This window comes from Micrasema longulum, unplaced genomic scaffold (genome assembly GCF_059751315.1).
Source record: "Micrasema longulum isolate JH-2025_06_02 unplaced genomic scaffold, ASM5975131v1 h1tg000855l, whole genome shotgun sequence".
Lineage (NCBI taxonomy): Eukaryota > Metazoa > Arthropoda > Insecta > Trichoptera > Brachycentridae > Micrasema > Micrasema longulum.
In genome coordinates, this window is record NW_028278047.1 from 83824 (window position 1) to 109683 (window position 25860).

At 31.8% G+C, this 25860-nt stretch overlaps 1 protein-coding gene across 1 annotated transcript in view; it reads left to right on the plus strand.

The window, feature by feature from the left end:
• Positions 1–25860, plus strand: part of LOC148278610 (uncharacterized) — a 99796-nt gene that overhangs the window by 28964 nt on the left and 44972 nt on the right. The window contains exons 2-3 of the mRNA XM_088231150.1: positions 7711–7959; positions 8328–8443. Coding sequence (XP_088087276.1) covers positions 7711–7959; positions 8328–8443 — 365 coding nt within the window. The remainder of the gene's footprint in view (positions 1–7710; positions 7960–8327; positions 8444–25860) is intronic.

Sequence of the window (25860 nt, forward strand, 5' to 3'; positions counted from 1 at the left end):
TAATGAATACTAGGTTTCCATCGGATATTGAGCTACTATTCGGTATCCGGTCGGATAGTAATATAAGGCCGGATACCGGATGGTTAACGGATATCTGCTTCATCTCTACTCTGAACTCTATGTAACTAACAATAACATTTTTTTTATTTTTTTTATTTTTTTTATTTGAAAATTTATTTATAAACCCTTACGGATTATAACATTCATTTTACATAAAATAATACATACATTTTTCATTTATACTCTGTTGTTTAAAATAATATTTTTTACATCTTTTGTAAAGTTTGTCTGAGTCTTTTGTTTAGTTTTGTCTGGTAGTTTATTGTATAATTTCAGTCCCTGGTTCATTAGTCTTGATTGTCCTTGTCTTGTTTTAAAAAGTTGTATATGGTATTTGTCTGATATTCTCGTATTATGTCCATGTTGACTACAATTTTTTATTAGTTTAAGTTCTTCGTCTACAATTACATTAGTGGCTAATTTATGGATAAATTTTAATGATTCTAGTTGAAAGAGTTCAGTTATATTTAATTGCTTAGTTTGTTTAAAAAGTTCTCTAGTTGCAGTTAAATAGGGAAGGTCATATACTAACTTTAATATTTTATTTTGTTGTCTTTGTAGTCTGTTTATGTCATTTTGATATCCTGCTCCCCATATTAGTTGCGTATAACATATTTTAGTTTTTACATAGGCTTCATACATTAGAATTTTTTCCGTTTTTGGAACAAAGTTTTTGATTTTTAAAAAAAGACTCGATAATGTCGCCACTTTGCTAATTAAATTGTTGATATGAATTGTCCATGTTAATTGTCTGTCTATTGTTAGTCCTAAGTATTTAACATGTTCAATTTCAGTAAGTCGTTCATTATTTATGTAAGCATCTACTTTATGACATTTTTTTCTAGTTTCAAAATGGATAATATTGCATTTTTTTTCATTAAGTGTAAGTAAGTTTGTGTTTGTCCATTTAGTCAACATAGTTAGGTCTTTGTTTATGTCATTGTTTGTTAATACGTCTGTTTGATTTTTATAGAATAGTCCAATGTCGTCGGCATACATAATAATTTTTCCCTTGAAATTGTACAGTGACAAATCATTAATGTATAAAATATATAATATTGGACCCAAAATGGATCCTTGGGGTACTCCAAAATTTACCGTTTGCAAAAGGCTTTTTTTTTCATTTACATATGTATACTGCTTCCGATTTGCTAAATATGATTTTAATAGTTTACTTTCTTGAAATTTTACTCCTATGTCGTTTAATTTTTTTATCATTGTCTCAACATGAACCGTATCGAAAGCTTTTTTAAAATCTAAGATTACTCCCGTGATTGGGATCCCAGTATCCATGTTGGTTTGAATAAAATTTATTAAATTCACTAGGGCTGTTCCGGTTCCTTTTTTTTCCTGAAAGCCATGTTGATTATAAGTAAGTATATTGAGATTTTTAACATGGTCCATTAATCTCTTTTGAATATATTTTTCAAATATTTTGTTGAAGACTGTTAAATTTGCAATTGGTCTGTAATTGCTATGATCTTTTTTATCACCTCCTTTATATATTGGAGTGATTCTTGCTATTTTTAATTCATCTGGATAGGTACCTTCTTTTATATGCAGATTAATCAGATTTGTTAATATTGGACTAAGCATGTCTTTAAGAATTTTTACTAGCGATGGTTTAATTTTATCATATCCCGGAGAAGCATTTTTTTTCAAATTATCTATATTTTTTTTGATTTCTCCTATTGTTGCGGGTCTAAGAAAGAAGGTAGCATTTATTTGGTATTTTTGTGTTTCTGTTACATTTAAACATGGTCCCTTTATTTTATTTGCAAGTTTTTTTCCTATATTTGTATAAAAATCATTTAATGTACTTGTTATTTCTACCGGATTATTTGTTACTTTTCCATCCATTTGTTTTATTTCCTTTATACATGGTGATGGTATTTTTGTGTCTGATTTAATATTTTTAATAATTTTCCATAATTTATTACTGTTTCCTTCTGCGCATGATATTTGTTGTTGATAGTATTGTTTTTTAGAATTTCTTATATCATTTCTCAGCTCTTTTTGAATATTTTTTAGTTGTATTTGCAGATGTTGATTGTGTCTTTCTTTTACCATTTTTTTGTAAATTTTATTTTTTAGAATGACTTTTTTAAATATTTCTTTTGTGAGCCACCCCTCTTGGATCGAAGTAGTAAATCTTCTGTTTTCTGTTTTTGTATTCTTTTTAATTTCAGTTAGAATCAACTCTTGCAGTTGTTTAAAAGTAGTTATTTGTAAATTTTGTAATTTTATTTCCACGCTTTCTTTAAGTTTATTAAAATCGATCTTTTCTGAAGTATATTTTTGCCTTGCTACTATTTGTTTAGCTATTGATATATCCACATTTAACTCCAATGCTCTATGATCACTTAGCGGTGTATCTATGTAGTCAATGGTGTGATTGCATCCTATTATATTAGTGATCACATGGTCAATTATTGTATTTTCACCTCTTTGATTCCACCTAGTATACTTTTCAGGAGATATTTCATTTAGTATTTTAAAATTATTTGAGCGGAGAGAATTTAAGTAATCATTAGTATGCACACATTTTTTGTCAAGTAAATTTATATTGAAATCACCAACTATTATTATTTTTCCTTTTTCTTTTGTAAGTATATCTGTTTCAAAAAAGTCAATGAATTGGTGTAATTGATTTTTATTGGGTGGTCTATAGATGACACAGATATTAATATTTTGTTCAGTTAAATTAATTAAGATTACATTTGATTTATCTTTTGCGGTTTCTTTTATTTTAATTTGGAAATCTAAATTATTAGCAATATATATTGCAACTCCTCCTCCTTTGCCTTCTCTACATGAGTTAATTACATTATAATTATTAATTCCATACAATTCTTCTTCAGCGTTGCTTAGCCATGTTTCTGTAAGCATAATGATATCTGGTATTGATGAGTCATTTGTTATTAATGATTTAAGTTCATCTATTTTTGGTTTAAGACTGCGTATATTTATATAAAGAATCTTGAGTTTATGCATTTTTCTCATTTTTTTCTCCTCTGATTGTTTAGATTTATGTCTGTCTAAATGATCAAGCTCATTGATTTTATTTACATTTTCTTGTCACAGGATGTAATTAGCTTGTGATTCAAATTTATACATTTTATTCAATGTAGTAACCATTTCATACATTGTTCGCTCTTTTAATATTTGCTTTTCATAAAATTTCATTTTTTCGTGATATATTGGTCCTATGAATTTACAGTTTTCATGTAGTTTTGCCAGTTTTCTAATTTCTATATTTAGTTTTAAGGTGTTAAGGAAATCATTCTTATAGACAGAGTAAATATATACTTTTGTATGTTTAAGATTATCTAGTATATAGTATAAATAACTTAGAAATTGAATAGGGGATGTCTCATTTTGTCCCAGTAGTAGTATTACAGTATCTTCCATTGTAAATGTATTTGATTGTGATATAATGTTAGAAGCATAATTTTCTAAGGTAGCTTCTGGATAAATGTTGCTACAGCAGTGAACATTGTTAGATATATTTTGCTCAATGGTTCTCCTGATTTTTTTTCCTCTTTCATCTCCTATTATAAGAATATTCATTTTCTGCATATTATCTTCTTTTTGTATTAAATGTAGATTAATAAATACAAAAATAATAATTTAATAATACAAAAATAATATAAGTAGTAGGTACCTACTTTTCATTTTTGAACAAAAACATACATTTTATAATCAATTCTTTTACCTATTGCTAATATTTCTAAGTGAATCAAAATTATTGTTATTCTATTAAATAGTTGTAAAAAGAATATATTAAAAATATTTTAATAAAACAACAGTATTCTGGTGTTGTTTTAGTGAGAGCGAAATATTTACACCAACGAAAATGTGAGTTGTGTTATAAAATTATCTCAAAGAAGACGACGAAATCTTTAGTGAAAGGAAATATAAGTATAGTTACTTTCTTTATCCACAAGATTTGGAAATTTTTAACATTTGTTGAGTTGTGATAAATGTATACTTTTTTCAATGATGACGCTTTTATTCATTTTCTGTATCGTAGATGGCCCAATAGACGCAACATGACGAAACAAATCATCGTTGACTTTTTTCGTCTTTATGAATCATAGTTTGCGAGATTTTTTCTAAAGGAAATATCACTTGGAAACCGTCCAACATTTTCTCTTAGTCATTTATGAATGACTACTTTTTGTCGTTATGTCGTCAAACATATTATGTTTATGAAAACATTTCATAATATTATGCTGAGAGTTCTTTATGCAAACAAAACAAGCCATTTCGTTTTCATCTAGGACTAAAAAAAATTATAAAATGGAAATAAACATTAACATGCTTACATTTATTTATTTATTTACATACATAAGTTTACTGTACATTATTTGAGACAATAAAACCAACTCCATGGGACTAAAAGTCCTGTGTTGAGATGGGACGAGCAATTATATGACACAGAAATATGAATATATCACCACAAATATAGGATTAGAAACATAAAAAATAATTTTATAAAAAATTAATTTGGTAAACAATACATTAATTTGGTAAACAATAAACTCAAGCGTTCGTAAAACCATCAAGGAGTTTCCTACTCAAATTCCTCCCACTAAGGAAAATCCAGTCCTTAACTCATTTCTTGAAAATAATTTGTGTGCTTAAGTGCTTAATACGTTCTTCCAAAATATTGAACACTTCCGGTGTGATAAATGAGAGATATCTCTGAGCAAAAATCGTACGGGTTTTGAGTGTGATTCATGCTCTGGGAAAACCTCGTACTGACATTTTGCTGAGACCTCTTCTTATTGTTTTACCAGCGTGCTTTTTATAGGTACAGTTGTCTCATATGCAGCACCTTCATGTATTGGAATAGCTGTTCTGACGTGTATGTTGGAAGGCGCCGGAACATTATTCTCAATAATTTCTGTGAAATTATGAGCGGCTTGAAAATGGATGCCGCACAACCCCCCCAGCTAGCTATTCCATAGGTTGCCGTGGATTGAAACAGAGCAAAGTACACACTTCTAAGAGTGTCAATATCTAGAATGTCTTTAAGAGAGCAGAGTAGATGGCACAGATTTATCAACCTAGAGTTCAGTGATTAGACCTGAGTCTCACCTCTTTTCCCAACATTTATTAATTTTCGGTTTATTAGTTATAAAACCTGAATATTCTTCTTTCTCTTTCTTCTGGCTGTATGTCCCATTTGCTTGGGATCAGCCCTTCTAGTCCTTAGTCTACACGTTGGACTCAGAGATTTATTGTTTGGTTTCTGTTTTACGGCCGATTGCCACCTGACACGAGACAGTAACTCCTCTTGCTAACTGGGGCCTAGGATACCATCGTTGACTATTGCTCCTCCGCTGCCGTTCTCGACACAACGTCCTGTCCGATGCCGCTGTCTTTCAACAGCCCATAGACCGAAGTATGTCCGGGTGGCCTGAGAGAAGATTTGTGCCCCTTTCGCCTATTCCGCCATACTGATGCACTTCATATTTGCCATCACACCCGTCGAGGTCTTCATTCGTTGCCCTGGGAGCAAGGGATCGCGTTTTGCCCCACAATATTTCACTTCTTCACTTAATTCTATTCAATGGTACCAATATCTAATACAAGAAATCTTTAAAAAATCTAGGAGTACTAATGTATGAACATCTATGCTGGCAAGCTCATACTAATAACTAAGCCGAAAAATATTTTTCAGTTTACACTCACTTAGAAGGTTGCAATTTTTTTACCCCTTAATACTAAATGCACTCTGATACAAGCATAACTACTACCCATTCTAGATTACGCTGATGTTTCCATGACTGATTTAAGCTGTGAGCAACTCGATAAACTTGAACGACTTCAAAATACATTTTGGTATTAGGGAATATGATCACATTTTTTATCAGGCAACTGAAATGGCTCAAAATTAGACAGCGGAGAGACTATCACCCCCTCTCACTTCTGTTCAATTCCTGACAATTCATATTCCTAACACTCCAATATACCTTCGTGAAAAATTTCAACGCTTATCAGTTCATGGTTTACCTCTTCGTTCTAATTCTCAAAGCGCTCTCTTAATACCCACCTACAATTCCTCTTTCTTCTCTAACTCATATAGTATCCATGTGGCCGGACTGTGGAATTATTTCCCATCCACCATCAAAGATGTTACTACAGTATCTCTGTTAAAATCACGCCTGAAGAAACATATCCTTTCTCTTCCTTCATATTTCCTCCTTTACTTTTTTTTTCTTTATCCCATTGAGTAATCGTATTGATTTAAGATAGTTTATACACAAATACAGTTAGCCCTTTGAAAATGATGTAAAAATAAAAAATCTTTATTATAGCTATGTAAGAACCCATCTTGAATTTGCGTCTATCATTTGGAATCCACAATACATTACTTATACTGACAGGCTGGAGAAAGAACAACACAAATTGTTAAAACATTTGAATTTCCGATGCTCTCTTATATTTCCAAATTATGACTTATCTCCGCGTTTTCACAAACTTATCAACCTTGAAAAAAGGAGAACATTAATTGTCTTATTTAAAGATTCTTCTCATCGTTTCTTTGAATCCCTTAAAATATGTATGTGTATATTTATGTTTTTCCTTTTTAAAAAATGTTTTTATTATTTTTACATCTGAGCATGTTTTTCATTATTTATTTTAATTCTTAACTTTTAATTACTTTTAAAAATTTTCCTTTTTTTTTACTTTAATTTAAATTTTTAAACAACTTCTTTTTATGTTTTTTTTCCTTCTCTTTTTGGTACTTAAATTAATAACCTTACAAATAATTACTTTATTATATGGAAACTTCACTGTTCCATTAGAGTTAAGTCTAACTGTGTAAAATATAAAACTATGTAACTGTTCTGTATGTTTCCTAAATAAAAGAAAATAAAATAATAAAAAAAAATGAGATATCCTCAGTTTTTTTTTTTACTATTTTTGTTTTCTATTGAATATTTTTGTAGCTCGAATTATAAAAATAAAACTTTTATTTTATAAATTGATTGGAAAAAATTGTCATTAGGCAATAAGCCTGCCAATGTACAATTAACTTTTTTTCAGTAAATTAACATTCATTAACATCATGTACAGAGATGGATGCTCATGTTAAATTTCTGAGATGCTAGATGAAACTTGTGTAACATTGTAAATCATTTCCTCATTCTGTCACTATGGTTGCATCGTCTGCAAATCATGTGATGTTAACGACCGTATCTCCCTAAGGGCCTATTTCACCACCTTTGAGTTAAGTATTGAATAACTAACCATCACATAACTTGAATCCGATGATTAACGTCCCGATTACCGAGCAACGGTTTCACGACCTATGAGTATCCTCTGATTTGCTAAATAGATACTTTGTATGGCAACATCGCATTTAAACGGTCTAGGCTCACGTCTGACAACGTGACAACGTCTACTGCTAGCTGTCATGTGTTTGTTGTTTATTGTATTCGTTCATTACTTTGGGAGTCGCACGTGTTTTTTAAAAACTGTATTATAATGGAGAATAAGCGCGAAAGGAGTGTCAAATTTTGTACGGAGGAGCGCGAAGTGCCAATAAATTAAGTTTTGCGCCACAAAGATGTGATTGAAAACAAAAAAGCAACAATGTTTTGTGGAAAGAAAAAAATTCCGCGTGGGAATCCACAGAAGCGGAATTAAACACGTGCTCCAAATCCAACCTCTTTCGGTCTCACAGGACTTTGAAAGTGAAATTCGACGGGTTTAAAAGATCTGTCCGAAAGAAGAGCGCATTGATTACGGCAGATCTCAACAAGACTGGTGGAGGACCCAGCACGGCGGTTCCCCTGGATTCAATGGAAACCAAAGTCAAGGACCTTATAAGCTTGAGCGCCCAAGGAATGTCGACCATATTCGACAGTGACGCGGACTTTCTAAGTAAGTAAAGCTGTTTAAAATTATTTCCGTAAGACAAAACAACTGAATGCATAAGAAGTATTGTATTGTGGTTTTCTGATTGATGAGGTGGAAGGGGGGTACAATAATGATTTAGTAATTAGTAATTAGATCCGGATTCTAGGTGTCATATTTAGATGCCGGTTATGTTATAGATGTTTAAGTTTTTAACGCTCTGACAATATTATGATAAAGTCAGCATTATGTTTTCAAGTTTTTTATTGCTTAATTCACTAGAAAATAACTAGAATTTTTCATATACACTGGACTATGAAGCAATTGAAGCTGTATTATCAAATTGTATTATTTTTAACAACAATACTCCCCATTCATTCAATTACCTTTTTCAGGCGACAAACAAGGCACAGAGGAGACGCCTACCTTGAGTGAGCCAAAAACTGTCCCGCAAACAGCTGAAATGGATATGGAGGAGTTATCTTTGCCATTCACCTCAGCATTAGATGCGGTAAATTTGAAGACTCCTGAGGATTCACTCTCAGTTGGAGTTGATTCAAAGAAGCACTGAGATTCTTGGAGAGTCCCGCAGCTCCGCACTCCGAAGCATACGGCTCTGAGGAAATGTGGGAAAGTGACGGATGCCCGGAGGGATTTAATATTCCTCAAAAAAAAATTTACTGGAGGAATACGAGGAAAAAAAAGGAATGGGCATTTAGGGAACAAGAGCTAAAACAGGAGAAACAGGGGGAGGAGGAACAACTTCCATGCTTGAAAGCGTTTTTATTTTAATAAAATATTTTGCTTTAAAAGTTATTCGGTTTATATATTGTTGTGATATATTTAGTTATAAATGTTAAATAAATAATAAATAATTGATGATACCTAATTGATGATACCTCAAGCGTAAAACTAATTTTACCTTCGAAAAATTATTTTGATACCCCCCACGACGCTGTACCAACGCCGTGCCTTATGCACCATTAAGTGTGAGTAAAACTTTAATGTTTTTTTCGTCTATCTGATTTTCCCCGTCTACCATGTATCAGGAGTAAATGGGTGAAAGAAGATAAAATACACCTTTTGATATTATCAATTCGACAGATTGTGTCATCATTCTTCGCACATTGATTCCCTACTTTTTTATAGGCAATCATCCCAAAAAGGATGATTTGATCTACACTGTGTATAAAATATACCAAGAGATAAAAGGTGCAAGAAGGAACAAATTCACCTGAACACTATCATATTATTATTTACTTTACAATATATGTACATTCAAGAAAATGTATTATTTTTGCTGGAAACCGATGACGTTTTTTTTTATTGTATTACAGTATTAATCAGTTTGATGTTGATATTAAGGAAAGATAGGCTGGATCTTAATTTTATCCAAACGCAAATGTCAACAATTTTTCTTTTCTCCCTTAAAATTCTTATTTATTTATTTATTTTTTTGTCACATTTAATGTTAATATCTTTTAAATTTATGAAAACTTAGTTGGTCTTTTTAAGTTAAAAAATTGTTGTTTTTAATACTTATTTTGTATGACTGTATGTTTTCTGAATAAAATAAACTAAAATAAATAAAATAATGCAATGAGCTCGAATCTTTCTTATTTATTTATTTACATACATAAGTTTATTGTACATTATTTGAGACATAAGTCCTAACTTCATGGGACTAAAAGTCCTGTGTTGAAATGGGACTAGTAATTAGTTGACACAGACACATGAGTATATCACCACAAATATGGGATCAGAAACATGGGATAAAAAATTCAATCTTCCAACATAAAACGTCAGTCGGAATTTACTTTTTCATACCAAAAAACATTGAACAAATTATGGTTTTTACTCCGCTATGCCCAGAATTCTTAGATCTGCCAACGAAGTATCCAGGCTTAATTTTTTCGATGGCAAGTTGTCATTTTTCATGCCAATTACGTTTTTTTCCTTCTATATATCTTAAAAATGCCCACTTAATCAATTAAATGTATCAGGAGTAAATAAATGCAAGAAGGTGCAAACTCACCTTTCGCTATACCGAATATTATTAGTTTTGGCAGTCACTAACTTTCCCCCCGTAATATTGATTACATTACGGTTGTGATAAGTGTCTTCGGACGGTTCACCTCCTACTTCCTTTTGCTGCCCCCATCTTGGCCGCGGTCCACTGGAGCTCAGTTCGGGGCGGAGGTGGCGTGAGCGGTGAGCAGCCAATTACCGATATCCAATATCGCTCAGACACGTCACTTTCCCAGTAATACCTTTCAACCCCTATCTACGGGGACACTCGCTACCCCTTCTCTGCCGAAATGTTTACCCGATGCACGCTGAGCCACCTAGAATGAAACCATGGACAGGTTTTTTAAAATGTATTTATTTTTTCACGAGAACAGACTAAGAGGCCCAATCACGTAACACTAAGCTTTGAGAAAAATCACATTTTCTCTAATACGTGTTCTTACCGAGAGTCAATTTCTAAACTTTTACGCTGCACGGGCCTAATCTTTAAAAGAAGTTTCTACACTTTTTTTTCCGTATATTTTTTGTCATCCAAAGTTGTTTGTATAAATGCAAACAAATTCTGCATAAGGGCACGAATTTATAAATAAATATCTGTTATTTGTTTTGCATTGTTAATTAATTAAATATTTAAGAAACAGTGTGCTAGTGGTCGAACTTAGTTAACAATTACATAATAAATTAATATTTGATGTAGTCACAAAATTACTATGTAACATTATTTTTTTTTTTTTAAAGAAAATGAGAAATACTTGAGTTCTTATTGTTTATTAACAAAAAAAAAGATGGCATGAGTAAATCAAACGAATGCTTGAAGAGGGACGCATAAGTCGTAATAATTGTCGTGCGGGCATTAGAAAATATAAGAATATGACGAATCGCAATTCGTATGCAAAAACAAAACGGTTAGTTGTCATATCTTTTCTGCCTACTAGTACGGATTATCAGTGAAATGAATTTATTAATTACCATCTCCCTTAATATACTCAGTGGTGCATTGCATCAGTAAACCTAACGCGGCTTAGATGCATCATCTGTTTCGCGGAGGTAAGGCAGGACTGTGTGAGGCTTCAGGCTTCAGTCCAAGAACAATGAAATATTGTCGTTCAAAACACATTGACAATCAATATTCTACGTCCACCCTGCCAGGAATCAAACCCAGGACCCCAAGAAAAATAGGCCTATGCGTCAACCACTACACAAGGATGCGGACTTTTCTTATTCTCACTTTCCTTATTCAGAATTTTTACTTGAAAATACTCGCGCAGTGTTCTGGTTCTGTTTCGCTAACAGGACTATATTATTCATCCACCTGGATACAGAAAAATCCACATTAGCTGTAAAAAATATTACTACAAATTTATTGTGGATTACTTTTTTGATCCGTAGTATGAAAAAAGAGTTTCCCACACTCACAAAAATAGATTAAAAAGTAAAAATCGTTTCCCATATTACAAATTACTTCGGAGAACGAACATTAAATTGCGTTATCCAAAATTGTTCAATAATCTATCGAAAACCATTATATACTCGTAAATAAAAGATCTTCAAACTCTTCAAACGAAAAAAAAGGAACAGAAAAATAACCTCCTTTGTACTTCATAATTAATATGTTAAAATTAATAAACGTATGTATGTGTGTAAAATTAACCTGATTAATAAAATTGTGTCCGACTGAAAAGTATCTGCACTTAGTGGGTAAAAAAATATAATATGTTACTAAATTTAATAAATAAACACTATTTTGCAGCACTGACACATAATAATTTAAAAAATGTAAAAAATTAAAATACTTTTTTTTTGACTAGTTAGTTCGATCTGTTTGTCTCAGTGTGCAGCGCCCTGGAGGATTTCATTTTCTCCAAGGGCGCGTGTGGATTTTTCCTAATCCCGCTATATTTCTGAGGGGAAGACCACTTAGGGCTGGCAACATGTTGTAAACCATTCCTTTGGGTTAAGCCAAACTGCTTTTCTTATATTATTTTATGTGGTGTCTGTACACAGTACTCACGTATGTGTGTGTAAAACATATACATTCACGTAATGCCGGTAGCCGGTACTACTCTCAAAATAACTACCGTAAGTTAGTTTAGAACAGAACTTAACTACTTGTAGTTTACTACCGGTAGTTAAGTTCAGCAAAGTCACAATATCTATTTGGATAGATATGTGTATATTAATTTATTTACGGACTTATTCAGTCCATTCAACGATGGCAAACATATTTCCTTATAATACATTCAGGTACAATTGAAATAAAATACATCAACAGAAAATTAAAGGTAGGACAAAATAATCATTACTAATATATATATATATATATACTCGTATGTTAAGTAATAAAGACAAATAAGTTTCTATAGTTTTGTATACCAAATTTAAGTTGTTTTTCTTACACTTTTTACTTTATAAAGGTCTAAATCCAAAGTCTATTAAAGTTTCTTTACGTTCAAAGGATTTCTTGATTTATTAATCATCCAATGTATTATCCTGTCTTGCATCTGAACAGTTGCATTATTGATTATTAAATTTTACAGTTTTAATTTTTCAAATACACTTTTCATTTAAAATTTTTATTTTTTATATTTATCCCTAATTTTTTAAAACTGTATATTATTTTATTTTCATTATGTTTAATTTTTATAATTGTTGAGTACCCATAAGCTCTTAGCACGAGACAGTTTGTAGTATATATACCTAGGGTATTCAATATACAACAACAACAATACCAACAAATCAAGAATTTATGATTTTTGCTATTTCTAATTTACTACTTCAATATTAAACATAGTATCATAATATAATACAGTATATAAAACAACTGTGTAATTTGTATAAATATATTGTTCTTGTATTATTTCATAATTTCGTAATAGAACACAATTTTTTAAATTCCTTTTTTAATATTTTTTTTATAAATCATATAACACAAGGTATTTTACAAGTATAATACGTTGAATTACATTTCTAGGAGTTACAACAACTCAATTCGGGACACAAATAATATTAACATTTAGAAAATAACACATATTGAGAACAACAAAGAAGCAAAGCAAGTATAGCACCTTCATAACTAAACATAGCACAACAATACATACGCCCAAAACCCTTTTTTACACAAGCAGAATAAATATATATAAAAAAACGCTTTTAAAATTTAAAAAAAAGTAGTGAATCTACTAAGGGAGATAAGATATTTATGTTTATGTTTACAAAAGGCGTTTGTGCCGTGTAAACTAATACAATTATCTCCCTGAGTAGATTCATTACTTTTTTTATTCTTAAAAGCGTTTTTTATATATTTATTCTGCTTGTGTACAAAAGGTTTTTGGCGTATATATTGTTGTGCTATATTTAGTTATAAAGGCACTAAACTTGCTTTGTTTCTTTGTTGTTCTCAATATGTGTTATTTTTTTTTAATGTTTATATTATTTATGTCCTAAATTGAGTTATTGTAACTCCTAGGAATGGAATTCAACGTATTATACTTGTAAAATACTTTGTGGTATATGATTTATAAATAAAATGAAATAAAAGATTAGATCTTATCAAGGATTGGCTGGGACTCGAGTACTTTAATTAATTTAGTTAGTAAATAAAGCACGTATAATGTATCTTGTGTTTTTTTTTATTATCATATTCTAATTTAAAAAATATACAAAATTAAGTAAAGAGTCCTCGTCACTAAAGAAACCTGTTCTAAAATGTACTGTACAGTGTACAGTTTTCAAAATTTAATGTACATTGATCACATATCACAAGTGTTAATGTCATTATTCGTTAATTTAACTAATTAGTTAATTACCGTTGGCGTCAGCGGCCTCCATGATTGAATGGCTAAGACGTTTGAGTCACGCACGGAAGGTTCCAAGTTCGGTTCCCGATGAGAACATATTTTTTTATGTAATTGTTCTTCTCCTGAAGCCTGGGTGTTTTTTTTAATTTTTATTTACCGCCGTGATTGTGGTGCAAAAAATACGGGAACTTTTTCTATTAAATTATATCAGATTTTCAACAAAAAAAAGCTATTTTTATCAACCTTCGACCGGTACTGCGCAATATCGACGCGCCAAATCTATTTATTTTCCCTGAGAAATACCGTTTCTTTAAAGAAGCCTCTTTCACGTCAAATAGTTTGTTACTAAAATATGTTTTTTAATATTCTCCATAATATTTCATTCCCCACTACCCATCCCAACTGTAAGACGTGGTGCACCCCCACCTACGCCCTGAAAGGGGGGGGGAGATAACTCACTTCGCCCTTATTTTTTTGCTTTATATTTTAGACGCATTGTGATTTTTGTTGACCTTTCACTTTTTGCACATTACATCAGCGCTTTCACTTATTTTAGCACACATCTTAATGGTTTCGATATATTTCACCCCACCTACAAAAAAGAAATACTTTTTCTGAAACTTTTTTCTTTTGTTAGTGCTTATATCATATAATATATTATGTCGGATGTATAATGCGAGGCTTTCAATTAACAACCTTATTTTTCCGACCGTTTCTTGTTGTTTTTTAATCCTAAAATATTTGAAATATTGTGTCAGAAACCATAAATACATTTTTTGTAAGACTTATTTCGGTTTCAAAATATAAATAATTTTCCAGCGTCTGCAAATAATATTATGTTATTTTAGTAATTCATTTCACCCTTTAATTAGTATTTTTTCACTTTTCTTATTAACTTTACCTATTTGAGCACTTCTTATTTGAATAAATTTAATTTATCATATAAAGAAAGCGCCCGCTCCTTTCTCAAAACTGCCTATAAAGACTATGTCGATAGACAATTGATTTACAAGGTTTATGACCTGTTATTGGCTGGTTTAAGTGGCTACATTACACAGGATTCTGCCCATGTTTAAACATCCATAATTCCTCAACCCTTTCATCTGTTGAATTTTGTGAAGTTAAATAGCTGAAACTTTTATCATATGGGTAAGATTCATCCGGCTGAACCAATCAACCTACTAGATAACGCATGAAAACAATTTTCCAATTTTGATACTTTTTCTTTTACAAACAAAAACGAAGTTTTGAGTATGTTCAAATGTTTGCAGGCTGGGTAGATTTCCTCCCTAGGGAGTTTATTTAGATTCTAATTTGTTGCAACAGAGAGGGAAAACATTTTTGAGCAGGGAATATATAAGTCCATGTTTTTTAGTCATTTGCACTTTTGCCATCCTAAAAAAGTCTGTGGTTTTTGTTAGCGTGCTATTCTTTAAAAGGACATTGTTTAAAAATCGGGTTTTGGTCCCGTGGCTAGTGTCTCGGACTCGCGGCTCAAAGGTTCGTGGTTCGAATCCCACTCTACCCAACTTAAATACCATTTTCTAATTGTGAGTTATGTACAACTCGTTGAAAATGGCCCTCAAAATTCAGTTTTTGGGTAAATCATAAGAAAACAAATATTTATTTTTGAAAAAAAACAAAAAATGATTTTTTAGTACTGGACAGGCTGTTTTCCAGCTTCCTTTTGAATTTTCGGCTTATTTCAGCGAATATGTCTAGGTTTAAACTTTCTTGTAATTTCTCAATTCTTTTAGATCACTATAAATACAATTATTCTTCTTCTCGTAATCAATTTAAACGTCTGAAGCCATTACCAGCAAATCTTTACCAGCAATTTCATCTTCCATAATGTTGAATGCTTATATTGTCAAAACCGTCGCCTCCGATCGATTTAAAGAGCTCTAATATGCCAACAATTTCATTTTCTGACGATGAACCGATGTGAGAAGCCATGTTGTAGGAGGGTTTTTGCAAATTTTCAGTACTGTTAGAGCGTAACCATGTTTTAGACCGTGTTTTAAGAGGGTTACTTGTATCCAAACCTGACCAGCTTATTTTTTACGCCGATGACTCCCAAAATTTGAAGGTTTTAACGTTATTTGGGTTAATCATCAACATAGTATAGCAATGCTGTCGAAATGCGATCTCTCAAGCGATTGTGTGGTGAAACAATGTATGATAGGTGAACAAATGTCCAGATCCGTGATCTATGTAATGCCGAGACAAGCATTATCGACAGAACCAAGAAAGGGGTACTGCGTTGTTTTGGACATGCAGAGCGAATGGACGGCGAAAGAATGGCCAAAAGAATTTACGTTGCGAATTTTGATGGATGCAAAAAACGAGGAAGACCGAAAAAGTAATGGCATATCAAATCCATCAAATACTTAAAGATGGACATGTCAAGAGTAGGAATAATCGGCGTGCGTGCATGAGAATATGTGTGAATTCAGAGGAAGCGAGATCTGTATACAAATTTATTTATTCATGCATTTCATAATATACACAGTTTTTTGTTTAATTTGCCCAGCTGTATGAAACAGTACTTATGATTTTCTTGTTGTATTACTGTAGAATGTTGTATTATTTAAACTTTCTATTGAATATGCTGTATAATTTTTAGGTTATTTTTTTAAATATAAATCTTGTTTAATTTTTAGGTTTAATTTTTTTTCATAAATCTCGGATATAAGGAAATTTTTATTAAAAAAAAAATACTAAGCCTAATATGTTAGTATTATAAATGTTTGTAAAATGCAGATTTGACATTTATGTCAATAAAATAAAAAAATAAAAAATACTGAGTGATTTGGCGTTTTATCCTCTCTGCCTACCCCTACGAATTTCAAATATGATCCTTTAATATTATTCTTTCTACGTTATCTCAAATTGAAACCCGCTTTAGGTAGGCGTGTAGACGTATTCATTATTATTTATTTTTTTATTAATGGCTATTAATTGTCATGAACATAATTTTAATTACATGTTTTTCAAATGCCGTTACATAATAAATCCACTTTGCGGTAAATAAAAATTTGTGTTTTCATAATACTCCATCTAGCTTTTGTTCTGAATTCCATTTTTTTGTGGAATTGTGTATTATGGTACGACGTATTCGATAAATAACGAACTGTTATTACATTCCATAACTTGAACAATTATATCCCTTATTAGTAGCTTGGCCATAGTGGCGAGTTTGCTGCGTGTCGCGAGTGCGGAGAACATGTGGTAACAAGAGTAGTGTCCATAGTGAACGCGCGGGCGCGGTAAGGCCCCGCGTACCGTTCCCGCGCCGCACTGTACAATGCTCGCCACTATGGCCGCGTACTTTGGGGTCAAGTGCTGATTTTTTTTTCGGGAATTTAACACGCATGGAATTTTTAAAACATTAAAAAAAAATTTAAATCTGTAATTTGCATGAAACTGCGATGCATGAACAGAATTCTTTGTTAGCAGTTCATACATATCAGTGAATTAACTTTTTTTTTCTCATCATCTACAAATGTTTTTCTTGTATATATCAATCATTGATCGTGTGAAACAACCAACCTTTTTTTTATTTACATTTTTTTTTAAATTGTGTGACGTTTTTGTACATTTTGTACATCTTTGACACGTCTATTTTTTAATATGTCCTTCATTTGAGATCTGTGCAAAAAATAATTCGGAATTACACAACTTTATTTGTTCGCCGAGTATTATTTTTACGAGATAATTCAATATTCCAAAAACCGCTAAGGTTTTTCTACATCTGCTCTTCAGTTTGCGTATTTTTCTCATTTTTCCTGCTTGTTTACCGCTTGGATTATGGAAAACAAATTGAAAATATTCAGCGTAATAATATTAAGGTCTGCTGAGGGGTAGGAACACGGGCGGAATATTTGTAATGGCGGACAGATCGAAAAATGGAACCGAAATCTTTAATGCAAACAACTTAAGTAAATAAAGCGTACGCGCGTACGTGGTGATATGTCTCACTTTACCCCGGGCGATGTGGCAAATATCTCCCCGGCCAAGTTGCCCGGTCCTCCCCTGCCGTTTTGTTTACTTCGTGTATTTATAGCTTTATGTGGGCGGACTTATTGCCCAAACCGGTTTTGAACCGCTCACGAGTCGGTAACGGCTATAACCGCTAGGGTAAGCCGATAAATCGGTCATATTTTTCGGATTTAACCTTTAAATACTAAATAAATGGGGAACTTTAGGGATCAGTTTCAAAGCTACCTGAAAATGTATTGAATCGTTGTTTTCTCCGTGCGGGAAATATTTTTATTGGACACGAACTTTAAAAATAAATAAATAAATTATTTTTGTAACTAATTACATAGATACGAAGCGATAGTCGTAACAATGCAGTGCCTTATGCACTTTTGGGTCCAAGTAGTTAGTAGGAAATGGTGAAAACTATAAATTGTAATGAGGAAGTTCAGTGTCTTTTTTAAATTTATTTTATTTGTTAATAGAATATTAAACCAAGCCAATTTTTTTATTTTTTTTATTTTCATATGTCGTATTATCAGCGCTATGATTTTTCGTAGTTTTGTATTTCTAAAATAACTCCGCGTGTAACGTCAGAGGTTTTTCTATGACAGTTCTTCCGATCGGTTCGTTTACTGTGACCAAGCTCTCATATCATTGGATGGTTCAAATGAACCAGTGACGTCATTCAAAGTAGGGCGTTTTTATTAAAATATTTATTTTTATTTTTTTCGTACATTTTTAAGAAATTTTACTTTAAAATTAAATGCTCTAATTTTTACCGCGCGAAAGAAAACATTTTTTTGTGTCCAATTTCCTCATTAAACACAATATGAATTGGGATGTGGTCCTGTGGCTAGTCTTGCGGAACTACGGATCAGAGGTCTAAGATTCAAATCCCACTCTATTCCAACTTGTTTCCTATTTTCTAATTTCTAATACGAACTCGTTGAAAATGACCCCAAAATTGGTAAATATTTGGGTAAATCATAAGAACTCAAGTGTTTTTTTATTTAAGAAATTAAAAAAAAAATACAATTAAAGAAAAAAATTATACCGTATGAAGCCTATGTAAAAACTAAAATATGTTATATGCAACTACTATGGGGTACAGTAAATAAAAAAAACATAAACAGACAACAACGACAGCCAAATAAAATATTAAAATTAGTATATGATTTCCTTTGTCTAACAGCAACTAAGAACTATTTAAACAAACTAAACAATTCAATGTAACTGTTTTTGAAAACCAGAATCCGTAACATTTATTCATTAATAAGCCACTGGTATAATTCTAGATGAAGAACTAAAACTTGAAAAAATTGTAGTAAACATGGACACAATACGAGAATATCAAAACAATATCAAATAAAACCTTCTAAAACGAGACATGGACAGTCGAGACTAATAAACCAGGGACTGAAATTATACAATAAACTACCAGACAAAACTAAACAAAAGACTCAGACAACCTTCACAAAAGCTGTTAAAAATATTATCATTCACAGTAGAATATGAGTTTCAAATAAAGAAAAAATATTTTGTTAAATGTATGTAATCCGTAAGGGTTTTTTAAATAAAATTTAAAATATTTTTTTTTTTTCAAATATAACCCTGATATATTATATTTATTTCAAATGCAATTATTGTTAAACTTTTGCAAACTGTGTTTTTACTCGTATTATGTCCAAATGTTTGCAGACAGGCTAGATTTCCTCTCTAGGAGTTACTTAAATCTGAATTTGTTGCATTATTTTCTCAAAAATGTTTTCCCTCTCTGCTGCAACAAATTTCTATTTTTACAAACTGTCCTGTAAAAAGTTCATCAAATAACACTAACAAGAAAACAACAATAAGTGATTAAAATGCTGGTTAATTGACACTCAGCACAGTTAACTAAAAAGTGTCACTTTTTAGTTATGATTTCTGCATTTAGCTACGTAGATAGCTTGATGGTAATAAGAGTAGTCATCATCAATACCGTTTTTCCATCTGCATCTATTGGTGCATAGGAAACTGTATTGTTTCACATAATAACTTGTATTTCGATCATTTGTTACATAAACGCAAAACTACTACTTCTACTACCATCACGTCATTTCCTATAGGGGTTGGCAGAAAGGATGAACCGCCACACACGTCTATCCTGACATTCATTACTAGATTCTTCCACATTCATACACCTTGTCATTCACGCCCTACGGTTGTGTCTGCTTTTGACTCGAGATTTTTATTTATCTGATCATGCCACGTCTTACTTTGTCGTCCTTGTCCCACGTTACCGTTCATTCTCGCCATATATACCTGTTTTGCCATTCTTTTGTCGTCCATTCGTTCTACATAACCAAACCCTTTTGCAGATAAAAACCGAACTCAACTGCCTTGGCAGTTATTAATATTAATATCTTACAACAGAGATGAGAGAGGTAGATTTAGTCGGTCTCGTGGTGTAATGGTCAGCGTGTTTGTCTACCACGTATGAGGTCTGGGGTTTGATTCTCGACATGGTTGATAGAAAATATTTATTTACTCTGGACTGGTACCCAAAGTGTAAGACTGATCATCTTACCTTCACGTAACAAAAATTATCAAGATACGCTGCGATTGGTGTACCAATGCCGTGCTCTATGCACCATTAGGCGTGGAAAGTGAATGACGATAATTATGATAACAACAGTGATTAAAAACACTGTTTAAAAGGTAATTTAGAAGTTTAGGCATTTTCAGGGCTATGACCTGTCATAACAAACATTGTAAGGATTGAAAATGTTCTAGATTATAAAAACAATAAAACGCTTTGCACTTACAGGCGATTTGCTAAACAAAATGAATTTTTTACCCTTGAAAATAGACAAGTACATTAATAATTTAAATAAATATGCTATTTATATAAATTATTAATGTACTTGTAATTTTCTCAAACTGAACGGTTTGGGTGGGTAGGAAGAAATTGCCGTAAGGCAATATGCCCGCCCTTATATGAATATAAACTGTATATGTATAAAAAGTGATAAATAAATAATAAGTAGACTCTTTTGACCTACTCTCCAAAATAAATCTTAATGTCCCCTTTCGGGTGACAAGAAATAAGTATTCATTCCATTTGCCAGTCTGTAGCACTAACTATGCACAACACTCTTACCTCTATAGTTCTTGCTCAAACTATAATGCTTTTTCCATCTATTGATATATTTAACATGCCCCTTAATTTATTTAAAAATAAAATATGGACTTTTTTTCTGACTGCTATACGCTCCCACTTGCTATTTAATTTTGCTTACGCTTACACACACCTGAACACTTACTCCCACACGAATACACACAAACACACTTCTACACCTACTCTCATACAAATACACATAAACACACCCTTTTGTTGTACCACAATTTAATATGAATGATTTTTATTTAGAAACTTCGTTGGTCTGTTTTTAAACCGTATGTTTTTTTAATTATTATTTCATTGCCGGCTGATTGTTTCTGTAAAATAAATAAATAAGTTGATTTGAGTGTCCACTTAACCTGTGAAATATTCACCATTCTGCCTATGTAAATTCCTTCAATTCTTCCATCTGTTAATGTTTGTGTAGTTAAACAGACATTCCCTTCTATAAAATGTTTGTATCTATGTTGTAATATATCAAGATTAATATCTCCCGAGGAGTTTAACCGGTTCTTGTCTACAGAAATTTTGATATCCTCAAAAGTATTGCTTTTTATTATTTATTTAGTAAAAATAGAAATAATTGCCTTTTTATGATTTACCCAAATATTTCATTTGTTGAGCAATTTAAAATAGCGTTTTGATTATTAAAAGTGTAAAAGCCTGCTGGGAGCGTTTAAAACGTGTGAATAAATAATTAACTCACTTTTAGAAAATGGTAATTAAATCGCGGTAGGGTGGAGTGTGGAGTCATATCCTTGGACCTTTGATCCGTGAGTCTGCAACTAGCAACGGGACCACAACCCTTGCGAAATTATTTATTTCGTTACCTGATCAATTTAAGTATTCTTCGACTCTACATGGTTTTTCATTTGGCTTTCCCCCTCTCAAACCAGCAGTACTAAAAATATTTTTGATAGCATCAGTTTGAACTACTTGGGACTCTAATTGGCAATTAGTGATTTCTCGATCTGTTACTGGGAAATTGTGCGATCCTTTTGTGTACCGTGTACAATCATATTATACGAGTATTATATATGTAGAAAAACGGTTTTTTTTGTCGTGTTAGAATTTTTGATGGGTAGGTTCTCTCTCTATTTTTAAATTTGTGATTTGTAACATTGGAAGCCTCCTCCACTCACTCGGGTCCATTTTAGTGATATTTTAGCCTCTTGAGAGGAAACGCGGTCTGACTTTTCTTCATACAAACGTATTCCCATATTTTTCCCGTGATTATGGCACTAGAGCAATGTTTTTTTACACGTAATAGATATTTACCAGTGGCATGTCTTTATCGTTTTGGTTTTGTAATTAATTAACTATATTTTGAGTTTTTCCAAATGTTTGTAGACAAGGAATAGATTCAACTCCATGGGGAGCTGTTATTATTAACATATATATATATATATTTTTGGGAGTTGCTTTATTATTTACCTTGCGTATAATAAACAAGGTTATATTTCAAAAAGTGGATTTTTCTGCATTTAAATATCTTAAAATTGATCTAAACTATTGGGATCAGGAGGGATATATTAATGTGGGCTAATCAGGAACTTCTCAGCATTTGCTCACGTGGAGAGGAAACTACATAAAACTCTTCAGGAGAAGCCGGCCTGTTGGCAGTAGTCAACAGGCCTTCCGTTCCACAAGAGGAGTGTTCGGCATTTTATTTCCTACTTAGGTTTTTTTTTTACCAATTGCCCGCACTATATTGACCATGTATGATACTTCCTTTCGTGTGAGTTCTTTATTACCTATCACCGATGGGATGTTGCATAGATCTTCACCCAGGCCTCTGCATCGCGCCTCCAGCTGTTGTCTTTGAATGCTGAAAAAGGGGCAATACATCAACATATTACAACAGTTTATTAACATATTACAACAGAGATGAAATACATTTTAGAAAAGGTATTTTAGAAGTATAGGCATCTACAGGGCTTATGAACTGTCATTGGCTGGTTTAAATGGCTAAGTAAACTGGCTGGTTAAACTCACCCGTAAAAATAAAGGTTTCATATCTTCAACTTCACAAACATCAACAGATGAAAGAATCGAAGGAATACAGGTGTTCAAATATGGGCAGAATGGTGAATGTTACACATTGTGTAAAGTGGCCACTTCTCTTCTCTCTAAAATGTTCTTCATCTTTGTTGTAATTCATTGTTTTTATGGGAGTTAGGACCATCCAAGAGGTAGAGAAGATCCAGAATACAACCCCTGGGAATACAATATGTTAAACATGTTTTATAAATGTTTTTATAATAAAAAAATAAATATGTGAATATGAACTAGCTCAAAATGTCCGCAATATTACCTTGCAATGGTGTATTTTCTATGCGTAAAGTTTCCCGGGCAGGGGATGCTTTACAACAGGGGACAGTATATTGAAGGCTCTATAAAATAGCTGTAATCCTTTCTATCGAAAGTCTCTATTATTTCCCACTCCGCGCACGTAAGGGAGGGTATAGTGTGTATAATTTCTACCACTTTTACCCCTTTCCTCTTTGCAAACCACCCCTCACACCAGCGCGGAATAAAGCTGGAATATTCCTGTTTTGAGAAAAAGTTAACGAAATTATTTTCAGCCGAGGTAGAATTTTATTAACATATTAAATTGAGAAGTGATTTGATTTGACTTTTTAAAACGGAATCAAGTTTAAACAGTTTGGCTACCATGGAAAGAAGTCTCGGGCTCGATCTGATATGCTGGACATCACATATTTAAATAAATGAAGATATTGTCGGGTCTAATTTCTCATAAATCCCAAACACTAATTTTTTTCAGGCATTTATCAAATCTTCCAAGAGCAACTTTTGCTTTCATGCCCTAATGTCCAGAGTGTAGACTAGTCAATTCGTCACAAAACTTTGCGATAGATCTTCCCGCCTTTCGTAGATCTCTTCGCCATTAATACAGTGTGAATAAAGATGGATTGGTATGGCATATCTCTAAATCTTGTTTATTGATCATATTCTTGAATATGTTGTGTACCATTTTTTATTACCTTTGTTTTTCTTTGCTACAAAGTTTTATGTTATTTTTGTTTAGTTATTTGTACATCAAATAACTGTCGTAATTGGCTTAGGCCGTATAATAAATAAATAAATACATTAATGCATGTTATTCAGTTTCAGTTTCAGTGCTGCAGAGCAGCGTTTATTTAATAATAAAAAAATACATATAAAAATTTGTTACCCACTAAGTCTAAAGATTTTTCGGTGGGACACATTTTTTTTATGACAGGTTTGTATTACATTTATTTTATTTATATTTTACAAATTTCTTTATAAACAGGCACTATAAAGTATCTGGAAGATATTTCTTCAGTTCTTTTTTTTCATTTGAAGATCTTTCTTGTTAATGGTGGTTTGTGGGAGATCATTGAACAACCTTGGAACAACGCAATTTAATGTTCGCTCTCCGAAGAAATTTGTAATTCGGGGAACGACCAGCGTGTCCTTAGTTTTAAATCTAGTGTTGTGAGTGTGGGAAACTCTTTTTTTAGATTCCGGATCAACAAAGTTATCTACAATCAATTTGTAGTCACAAAGTTGTTTTACCGGCAGGACATTACAGAATTTAATTCCACAAAGTTAATTTTGATTTCATAAATTATATACGAACAAAAAAACATTAAAAAAATAGCAAAAATAAACTAATGGTAAGGAAAAAAAAATCTATTGTGTTTTTAGCAAAACCATAAAAAAATATATTAAAAATGGTCTGCTTTATATCAATTCTTGTTCAATTATTCTTACCCATACGCCTTTCCAAGCTTCAACTTACCAAATTTTATTTTTCCCTAAACCTTTTGGCCCGTATAATAAGTTCAATATTTAGTAAAAGACAGTGTGAGTAGTTGTTATTTCGGCCCTAGTAAATTTCTTTTTCAAAGTATTTTTTACAATTCCCTTGTGGGACCGTTTCATCTCTTCGCTTATTTCTTAAAATTAAGGCTTCTTTCCTACCTCCGAGTATCTTTTTGAGAAATTGTTTTATGTTTGTAGGTACTGGTCTGTTAGGAAGAACTGGCGCAAACGATACATTTACACATTGCGCTTGTGTAGTATCTGTGAATAAGCGCATGGTATGACATCACACGACATACGCATTATGAAAATAATATCTGTCTCTCTCTTGCTTTGTTTGTTGCTGATGATATGGTAACAAAATATTCACAGGATGCTCCTGCGTTCGTCTGAATTTCGCTGCGATTCTTATAAGTAAAAATATAATTATATATATTCAATGTATGGGTATTAAGCGATAAATTAAGAACACTGGTTTATAAGTATACTTTCTCATTTAATCTAGTCACTCGTGCATTGGTGGATTATCTAGTGATGGCGCCTTCGCAAAACTTATACTTACACGTCGGAACAAATCCAACACACACGGTGTCACCCATATAAGAAACATATTGATAACAGTGACCGTGAAAACCTTCGCACCTATTTACATAAACGCTTAGTAATGTTAATGTTGATTTTTGAACCTAAATATTAAATTTTTGTCGAATGTGCTTTGTTTAAAAAAATCTTTTATGAGGTAGAAGTTTGTGTTGTGAATATTTAACTTATTTTATTAAATTGAAGCAACTAAATTTTTTATCAAATATTTTTTACATTATAATAATAATTAATACAGAGTTAACAAAATGCATAATACTAGTTATATTTCAGAAAATATATAAACTCACTTATTGATAAAGAATAAATCCTATTATATTTATACTCAAAACAATCTACTATAAAAATATAACCTGTGATTTTTTATTTTAATTACATTGTATCAATTTTTATTTTAATATGATGAACACAAAATGTTAAATAAAAAATCTACTAGTGTAAAAATAAATAAATAAGTTTTTTACATTTTCTTAACCCATCGTTTTTTTTTATATACACAACCCTCGTATTCAACAAAGTTTTTTTTAAAGATAGCTTATTTGGTTAAAA